Consider the following 10,371-nt stretch of genomic DNA (forward strand, 5'->3'; position numbering starts at 1 on the left):
CCCTACGTCAAGGGTGGGCGTAGTTGGGGGGAGGGGGCGGGTCGCGGAGAAGCAATCTTGAGTTCAAGGGAGAGTACCTGTGTTCAAGGGAGAGTACGTGTCACGCAGCAGGGGGACCCGCTCCAGCTCTGTCATCAGCTGACTGTATGATCTGGGGCACGTTATGCTCGCTGCTCTGGGCCCCCTTTCCTCTGTTCTAGAATTCTCGACTGGCCTTGACTGTGGGTTTTGGTCCCCAGGATGTGGGCAGGGGCTATTTGGCCGTGCTTACCATCTTCACCATACTGGAGTTCTTCATTGCAGTCATTGCCACCCACTTTGGGTGCCAAGCCACTCGCGCCCAAGCTCACGCGGTGAGTGCCTCACACCGCGCCCCGCCCCCCGCCCCAGCCCTGCAAAGAGCGCCCCACTCATACATCCGGGAACTCAGAGGCGTTTCCGCGGGAAGGTTTTCCTCGTGGGTGGCCACGGGGGCGCGCCAGCATCAAGGGACCTGCTGCTCTTTGCGCCGGGACGCGGAGCCCTGGAAGGCGGGCTCTGGGGACGAGGGAGATCGCTGTCGGGGATGATTGGGACCCTCCAGAAGTTCACGGGTCAAGAGAAGTGGGCATCAGGAAGGGCAGCACGACTCGGGTGGGCATGGACCGCCGTCTTCCCCAAACTGGAGGACAGTGTAGACAGAGAGGGGATGGAGGAAGGGCCTCCGTGACAAGGGAACCAGTTGGATGTCAGCCTCCGCGGAAACAAACATGCAGGCCATAGTACGGGCGGGGGCGGGGTGGGGGTCCCCCTTGGGAGGTGGGTTTGTGCAAAACGAGGTGTGGAGCTGTTGAAAGTCTGAGCAGAGGCCTGTACGCTCAGAGAGGAGGGTGAGTAGAGTGGGGCCCAGGGAAATCAATCTAGAGGGTTTGCCCACTGTGGGGGCAGGGTGCGGGGCGGAGAGGTAGGGGTTGGAGGTAGGGAAGCCGTCGCAAAGAGGCTGCAGGGATGTCGGCGCTGTGGTATCCAAGCCTTGAACCAGTGTAGGGCTGTCCAGAGACAAAGAAATCCAGAACCTTAGTTCCTAGAGAAATGAGACTCCTGTCGGTTTCGCTGCTGTACCTCCAATGCCCAGATGATAGTTGACCTCAGCAAATACTTTTTGGAAATTTAGTTGAACTGATGAGTGGGGCCAGTTCATCCTTGGAGCGTTCACTACTAGGGCGCTGTTCTCACAATACCCACAAGAGGGCACTATTGCAACAGCTCCCTGAAGGCGCCGGAGCCACCAGGATTGCCGGTGTTTGTTCTCTTTTGCTTTGCAGCCTGTGATTTTCCTGCCGAATGCCTTCAGCACAGACTTCAACATCCCCAGTCCCGCAGCCTCTCCTCCCCCCGCCTACGATAATGTGGCATATATACCCAAGGAATCTTCAGAGTAGACGGTCGCTCCGGGGGTTGGAGCCCAGCCTCCCTCACTTTCCCCTGTCCCCCTTCCCCCCTCCCCACATTCCTCCACCCGCCCCACCCCACCATCCCGGGCGAGCCTCTCCCCACCCTCGCCTTGTTTATCTGGTGGCAGCCCGCCGCCCCAGTCCTCTCATGTTGTGGTACCGAGTGGAGTCCCTGGGGATGTCTGTCCCACACATTTCCCTCAGTGGTTTATTTCCTAAAAAAGCTAGTTGATGTCAAGGGTATGTGTCCCTCTGCTCCCTGGGCCCCGCCCTTCATCAGAAAATGCCTCCTGATACCGCCCTGGATTTCTCTCTACGCATTTTGGAAACCCTGGCTTCGCTGGGACACGGGTTCAAGGGCCGCCTTGGCCCTCAGGCCTTGGGACAGTCATTAAGCTCAGAGAGCCCAGAATCCTCCAGAAGGAAGAACTGAGTCCAGCTGCAGAGGTCACAGAGCCAAACGGCGGTGGCTTGGCCTCTGGTCACCAGGCCCCAGGACCAGCTCTATAATCTGCTGCCATGTCTTCAGGCCTCAGTTTTCCCGCCCGGAAAAGAAAGTGTTGAACCAGATGACATTTAAGACACTTACAGCTCCCCATGGGCTCCCAGAAGTCTAAAGTCTAAGTCAGGCATGTCCTCTGACCCCAACTGCCTGCAGAACTGTTTGGAGGCCCTATTGCCTCAGCCCTGCACACCCTCCAGGGCTGGAGAGGTTGCAAGGGAGGCCTGAGACCAGCCCATGGCACCCTGGTCAGCGTCCGCAGGCGGCAGCTGTGGGGGCCCCCTCCCCTGGGAGGCTCAGGACCTCCCCTGGCCTCTCAGTGCTCCCTCTCTCACCCCCCGCCCGCAGCCTGAGGAGAAAGCCACCTCTGAAGGTATGTTGAGTTGGGCTGGGTCTCCAGGCCAAGGGGACAGTTCCACCTGGTATTTAGAGGCCCTGGCAGGTGGCTTGTCTCTCATACCACAGAGGGAAATAAACTGTGCTTACAACTAGATCTGGTCTCATAGCAATGACTGTTTTGTTTTGAACTTTGGGGGCTTTAAAGGGTTGTCCCATATTGATCAGGAGACCTGGGGAATTGTCTTACTGTCATAGCAAAAGGGCATCTCTGGATGCTGGGCTCTGTGTGGTGTGATCCTTACCCTTGTTCTGTCCCCACCTGAGCCTAACTAAGCAGGCATTCATGTCCCCACTCTACCACTGAAGACAGGGAAACTGAAGAGGTTAAATCATGTGCACGGGGCCACCAAGCTAGTAAAAGTCAGTGCCAGAATCTGAACCCCGCTTCATCTGACCTCAGGGTCTGTGCTCTTACCATACGGCTCCCCAGGGTCCAAACCCAAGTGCATTCCACAAACTCCTTCCCCTCCCTCCTCCTGTTTCTTCATCCCAGAGACTGGGGCAGGACTGCATTTCTCAGCACCCCGCTTCTTCATTTAACAAACTTCTGCTCCGTCTTCAAAACCCTATTTTAATGTTTCTTCTTCCATGAGGTCTTCCCAGAGGAAGTAGTCAGCTAGGTGGCTAAGTGATAATGAGTCACAGAGTGGAGATGACAGTGGGGTAAGAAGGGCCCCCTTTTAAGGAGTCCCTCCATCCTGGGGTCATGCATGTGCAGAGTTGGGTGGGGATCACAACAGAATTTGGCTTCAAAATCAAGAGCAGAACTTGAGGACATAGAGCTGAGAGTTGAAGACCCCACACTATAAAGTTGGGAGAAATGTGTTGGTATATTTAAGAATGGTTTTCCTGCCACACATAGAGGAGATTAGAGACTTTTCTGAATTGAGGGGAGATGTTTGGAGAGAGGAGCGAGAAAGAGGAGGAAGAGAAGGCTTAGCCCCAGGCTGGGATTTTACCATCTCTGTGCCCTGTTAACTAAGTTCCACAGAGACAGCCAAAACCCACAGATCAATTAGGAGGAATCAAAGAACTGATGCTTCTTCACATCCCAGGCCATAACATGAGGAGACGGCAAGGCCCCTAGAGATGCCCCATGTCCAGACAGCATGGAGCCAGAATGTGGAGTTGAGATGGCCAAGGGTGTGCCTGGTGACATGACATGGAGCCCTACACTCCCATGTGGGTATGAATAAAAGCATCAAAAAGCTTCCCGTGTCCCCCAGGGGAAAACACAAGGCTAAGAGGGCTGACGTGCAATGTGGGTTGTATGAGACTGAAGCATAACAATAAATAAGAGTGGAGACAGTGGCCACCATGCAAAACCAGCAAGGAAGATCATGCTTCTGGACTGGAAGTCAGGGGAAGTGACTGAGTTACCTTAACTGGCAATATTAAGTTCTGCCACTGAGAGGAAATGGGAGCTGGAGACATAATTACCAATGAAGCAGAAGAATTCTGAAAACTACTAAAGAGACATTAATGATGATCTAAATAAATGAATAGCCGTACTATGTTCACAGATTGGAAAGCTCAAAATTTTGTTAAAATGACATTTATCTCCAAATTTTCCTGTAGACCCTCATACATTCCCATTCAAAATTCCAATAGATTTATTTGGGGAGAAATTGACAAGCTAATTCTAAAGTTCATAAGGAAATTCTAAAATATTCATAAGGATCTAAAATATTCAAGAAAACCATAAAGAAAACAAAGTTGGAGGACTTAAATTATTAGATTTCAAAACTTACTATAATGCAATAATAACCAAGACAGCATAGTTTTTAGTGACTAGACAATTAGATCAATGGAGTTCAGAAACAGACCCTCACCTATATAGTTCACTTGATTTATGACAAAGTCTCCACTGCAACTCAGTGGACAAATATATTCTTTTCAATAAATTATGCTGAAGCAATTGGATTTGGTTATAGGGAAAAAATGAAACACAATTCCTACATCACATACCATACATAAAAATTAAGTCAAGATGGGTCATAGACCTAAATTTTACAACATAAAAGGAGTTTCTTTAAAAAAAAAAGGAAGAAGAAACTATCTTCAGTACTTTGGGATAAGCAAGGATTTTTCAAATTGGACACACACACACACACAAAACTAATCATAAAAGAAAAGATTTAGAAATTAGTGTTTAATAAAATTAAGAACTTCTATTTATTAAAAAATAAGTATGAAAGCGCTCTACAGCATGAAAAGAGATTTTAAAACACATAATATCTGACAGAGGACTTGAATACAAAATATATAAATAGCTCCTAAAATTAAATAAGAAAAAAGGAGGCAACTTAATTTAATGGACAAGGAACCTGCACAGGCACTCTGCAGAAAAAGATCTCAAAATGACCAATAAGTGTGTTCAACATCTTTAGCCATTGGAAAAATACAAAGCAAAAACCACAAAGAGCTAGCCTAACGTGCCAAAATGGCTGAAATTTTAAAAGACTGACTACTCAGATGTTGATGAATTTGGGGAGCTCATCTTATAGATTGCTGGTGGGAGTATGTTTTGATACCGCCACTTTGGGGGAAAAAATGTTTCACAGGATATGTTAAAGCATACAGTATAACCTAACAATTCTGTTGTCGGATGTACACCCAACAGAAGTGAGTGAATATATCTATCAAACCAGACATGTACACGAGTTTGTTATGACAGCTCTACTCATAAAAGGCAAAAACTTGAAACATCTCAAATGTTCATCCACAATAGAATAGGTAAGCAAATCGTGATATGTTCATTAAAAATCTTCCCGGATCGAGCAGATCCCCTGGAGAAGGGAACAGCTATCCACTCCAGTATTCTTGCCGGGAGAATTCCATGGATAGAGGGCCCTGGCTGGCTGTAGTCCATGGGGTACTATGGACTCCTCTATGCACATGTTCTCCTTTATGCACTGGACTCACCTCTATGAACTCTACACATCCCCTGGATGATCTTATCCACTGCTCTCACTTCATTTCATGGTTTATTCAGTAGGTGCTTATTGGCTATGTATCCAGGCTCTGAAGATGACAGATATCAGCAAAATCCCTGATCTCATCTATCCCCATCCTGACCATTCCCAAATCCCTGTCTTCTACCCAGAGCTCTCCTCTGAGAGCTTCAGCATCTATTTTCACTTTCCACTACAGTGAAACTCACACCATTTATCAATCAGTGTTGCTACAGACTTGGCGGCTTCCCAAGACAAAATTTGAGAATCATTCTTAGTTTCTCCTCTGCCTCAGCCCCAGGTGTAATCATGTCCCACTGATTCTCATTGTTCTAGCTTTCTCAACTCAGTCCCCATCCATCTTCCTTCCCAGCACCTGTGAACCACCATCATCTTTCACCTGCATCGTGGCATCAGAACCCTAATCTCTGTCCTCAGACCCAAGCTAGGTCAGCCCATATCTGAACTAGATACAGCCCGAGAGATTTTAAGTACAAAAGCGTTATTGCTCTGCCTAAACCTCCAGTACTTTGGCCATGTCATGCGAAGAGCTGACTCATTGGAAAAGACTCTGATGCTGGGAGGGATTGGGGGCAGGAGGAGAAGGGGACGACAGAGAATGAGATGGCTGGATGGCATCACTGACTCGATGGACATGAGTCTGGGTGAACTCCGGGAGTTGGTGATGGACAGGGAGGCCTGGTGTGCTGCGATTCATGGGGTCGAAAAGAGTCGGACACAATTGAGTGACTGAGCTGAACTGAACTGAAAGTCAGTAGGAGCTCTCCTCACCCTCAGGCTAAAGTCTAAGATGCTCTTGGAAGGTTTATAGAACCAGCTCACTCACTTCTGCAGCCTTGACTCTGCCTGCCTCTTACACTTCACCCAGCAGCCATACTGAACTTCTGTGACACCCCTCTGTTCCCTGCCTGCCCCCCACTCTCCTATTTGTCCCACTTAGCTTCAACCCTCCTTAAGACCTCGGTGTAGACACCACTTCCTCCAGGAAGCCTTACTGGCTCATCCTGGGCTCTCAGCACACCTGCATATCTAGGGTCCCATCCCCACCCTCCAGACTATCACCTGTCTCCCTGGTCATCATCACCACTGCATCCCATCAGGTTCCTATCACTGCTGGGACCAATTACTATAGTGGACAGGAAACTGATAGAATGCAATGGTGAAGACGATCAGGGAGACAGATGATAGTCCGGAGGGGCAAGGACAGGACCCGAGATATGCAGGTGTGCTGAGAGCCCAGCACAGGGCCTGTAATGCAGGAGACTCGGCTTCAAATCCTGGGTCCGGAAGATCCTCTAGAGAAGGGAATGGCAACCCACACCAGTATTCTTGCCTGGAGAATCCCATGGACAGAGAAGCCTGATGGGCTACAGTCCATGAGGTCACAAAGAGTCGGACACAACTGAGCAACTAATACTTTCCCACTTCCTGGAGGTCAGGAAGTCTGCAAGTCTACTGGTAGGGCTGAATTTCTTGGGGAGACTCTGGAGAGGAATTCATTTTCTCTCATTTTCTAGCATTGAGGGGCTGACACATTCCTTGGCTTCTGACCCCCTCCTCCATCTTTAAAGCCAGCAGCATAGCCCTGCCAATCTTTCTCACTGACCCTGATTCTCTTGTATCCCTCTTATAAGGACCCTTGGGATACAAGGGCTTCCCAGATAGTGTTATTGGTAAAGAACCTGCCTCCAGGGCAGGAGACATAAGAGATGCAGGTTCGATCCCTGGGTTGGGGAAGATCCCCTGGAGGAGGAAATGGCAACCTACTCCAGTATTCTTGCCTGGATAATCCCCAAGGACAGAGGAGCGTGCTGGGCTACAGTCCAAAGGATTGCAAAGACTGACAATCAGACACCACTGAAGCGACTTAGCACACACACCTGTGATTACATGGGACCCACCAGACAAGCCAGGATAACCACCCCTTCTCAAGGCCCTTAACTTAATTCCTCTGCAAATCCCTTTTACTGTGGTAGGTGACATATTCACAGGTTCCAGCGATCGAGGCGTGGACATCTTCGGGGCCATTATTCTATGGACCACAACCTCCCAGCTCCTCAAAGACGGCAGTGTCTTGTTCAGCCCTGGCCCCCTAGCACATGGCACAGTGCCTGGCCGGTGGCAAGTGCTTGTTAAATGTTTTATAAATGAGTGGATCAGTTAATAAATAAGGGTGTGAGGTTTTTGTGTGTGTGTGTGTGTGTTATATGTTGTACGTAAGTAAAAGTGGTGAAGCAGAAGCCTCTAGCCCAGTGAAAAGCCACAGGTTCTGGAAAAACTTCATCCCATGAACTAAAGTTGTGCATGTTGAGTGGGCGCATCTGATCTATAAAAGAACCTGGCATCCAGACCCCAATTAGATGGTTATTTTGAGTCTACCTACTATCTAGCTAGGTGAGTTAGCCTACCATCTTCTCAGACTGTTGGCTTTCTGAATAAAGTTTCTTCCTTGCCTCAACCCCTCATTTCTCAGATTCATTGGCCTGTCACAGTGAGCAGAGAGATATTGGACTCGGTAACAGAAGAGAGATTTGAACTCAGGCAGTCTGGGGCCCAGAGTCAGCTCTGAAGTCAGCAAGTGTAGTGTAGGTGACTATCCAGGGTGCCACTTGGCTCTGCATCACTTCTCTGCCCCCACCCCCACTCCCACCTGGCATTAACAGCACAGAGAGAGAAGCCAGAGGGAAAAAGAGGAGCCTAGGGTGGGAGGTGAGAGTGGTCAACTAAGGCTTCCCTGGTGGTTCAGACGGTAAAGAATCTGCTGCAATACAGGAGACCCAGGTTCTATCCCTGGGTTGGGAAGATCCCCTGGAGAAGGAAGTGGCAACCCACTCCAGTATCAGTATTCTTGCCTGGGAAATCCCACGGACAGAGAAGCCCAGAGGGCTACAGTCCATGGGGTCACAAAGAGTCAGACATGACTGAAGCAACTGACACTAAAAGAAGGGAGCTGAGGACGGTCAAAGCCCGCCCGTACCTCCTTCACCACAACCACCTGGTCAAGAGTCTGCTCACCTCCCAGAATGCGGCCACCAAGCTGGGGCAGCATGCGGACGGGGTGCCAGGCAAAGTGAGACAGCTCCACCCTCCAGCCTAATGCAACTTATGTGTCTGGATCCTGAGTCAAGCAAATCAAAGGTCACAAGATGTTGATGAGACAGTCAGAGAACTTTGAACACTGAGTAGATATTCGATATGCAGTAAGTAGCAAGAACTGGGAGAAAAAGAGGTTTTCCTGCCTTCCGGTGTTGAACTTTTCCTCCAAGAGGGCTGCCATCTAACCTAGCACAGAGCTCTGCACGGCTGCAGGGCAAGCGCATCGCCCAGAAACAGGCCCCTTGCAGCAGCAGGTCTTCACCGGTTTTAACTTTTCAGTTGTGACATGTGGTCATACTTATTTTTAGAGTACTTATCTTTTAAATGGGCTTCCCCAGTGGCTGAGCTGGTAAAGAATCCGCCTGTAATGTGGGAGACCTGGATTCGATCCCTGGATTGGGAAGATCCCCTGGAGAAGGTAACAGGTACCCGCTCCAGTATTCTGGCCTGGAGAATTGCATGGACTATACAGTCCATGGGATCGCAAAGAGTTGGACACAACTGAGTGACTTTCTCTATATTTTAAATACTAAAATGTTTGAGGCTTCCCAGTGGCTCAGTGGTAAAGAATCTGCCTGCAATGCAAGAGATGGAGATTCAATCCCTGGGTCAGGGAGAGCCCCTGGTGGAGGAAATGGCAACCCATTCCAGTATTCTTCCCTGGAGAATTCTCATGGACAGAGAAGCCTAAAGGGCAACTGTCCTTGGGGTCACAAAGAGTCAGACATGACTGAAGTGACTCAATGATCCAGGGTGGCCACTTGGCTCTGCATCACTTCTCTGTGTGATTTAGCACGCACACATGCCAAAAATATTTCCAAATAAAACGGAAGGATATCTGAGCTTTGTTTACCACTGGGAAGGAGTGGGAATAGAGAAAGAAGATTCAGAGAGCTGACAATTGTCATGGGAATTGACAGGGCCATTCTCTCTACTTTGTGAATTATTGAAATTTTCCAGAATTAAAAAGTCTTTTAGGGATGTCTCTGGTTGTCCAGTGACTAAGACTCCACACTCCCAATGCAGGGTCCCTGGGTTCCATCCCTGGTCAGAGAACTAGATCCCACATGCTGCAACTAGATTCCCCATATTGCAACTAAGACCCAGGGCAGCCAAATTAATTAATAAATACTTTTTAAAAAGACTTTTAAAAAAGTCTTCTGACCTGCACAATTGTCAACATTTTACTTTCCAAAGGAAATTTGCAACTATAAGGAAAGACATGTGGAAGTTGCTGAGAGCTTCACTTGCGTGGGTCTGGGGGATGGGAAGGACTTGACAGCTCATCTGGGCCATGAAGCAGGAGGTGGGGCCAGGACAGAAAATATCCAAAGTCTAACGTTGTAAAGATGTTCCGATCTTCTGGTGCTGTCTCCGTGGGACTGAGGCAGATCCAGAGGGCACAACCTGGCTGGAGCTCAGAGCAGAGGTCCCGGGCCAGGTAAGTGGACCCCACAGTGTAAACAAGGAAAGAGGGTCTCCCATCAGGTTATCTACAAGTGGAGCCTGAGACGAGGATTTGGCATAACTGGCTTATGAGGGAGTAGTCTCAGAAGTTCAAGAAAACTCCAGGGGTTGGTGATGGACAGGGAGGCCTGGCGTGCTGCAGTCCATGGGGTCGCAAAGAGTTGGACATGACTAAGTGACTGAACTGAACTGAACTGAGTCTCAGGAGAAGAGCAGGGAAGCAGGACAGGGCAGGGGAAATAAGCCAAAGACAGAGGTGGTTTCAGCGGATCCCGCTGGTGTCGATTCAGAAGCACAGACTGGGTCTCACCATCAGGCCAGGGGGTAGGCCTTTTCTACCCCATGCCGGCCAGTCTGGCTGCAGGGCTGGGGGAGGGAATGTCTTTGTGTGAGTGATTAAGAATATTTTATATATATATATAAAGATTATATATAAAAGATTCTTAATATTATATACATATATAATTGTTGTTGTTGTCTACTGGCTCAGTTGTGTCTG

General features: G+C 49.1%; 1 protein-coding gene across 1 annotated transcript in view; it reads left to right on the top strand.

Annotated features, from left to right (window-relative positions):
* The window catches only part of MS4A15 (membrane-spanning 4-domains, subfamily A, member 15), an 8,239-nt gene extending 6,818 nt beyond the window's left edge, over nt 1–1,421 (top strand). Inside the window, exons 5-6 of the mRNA XM_010844718.1 lie at nt 240–353; nt 1,305–1,421. Of these exons, the coding sequence (XP_010843020.1) occupies nt 240–353; nt 1,305–1,421 (231 nt within the window). The remainder of the gene's footprint in view (nt 1–239; nt 354–1,304) is intronic.
* Nucleotides 1,422–10,371: the final 8,950 nt, after the last annotated feature.

This window comes from Bison bison, unplaced genomic scaffold (genome assembly GCF_000754665.1).
Source record: "Bison bison bison isolate TAMUID 2011002044 unplaced genomic scaffold, Bison_UMD1.0 scf7180017864205, whole genome shotgun sequence".
In the NCBI taxonomy this organism is placed as follows: domain Eukaryota; kingdom Metazoa; phylum Chordata; class Mammalia; order Artiodactyla; family Bovidae; genus Bison; species Bison bison.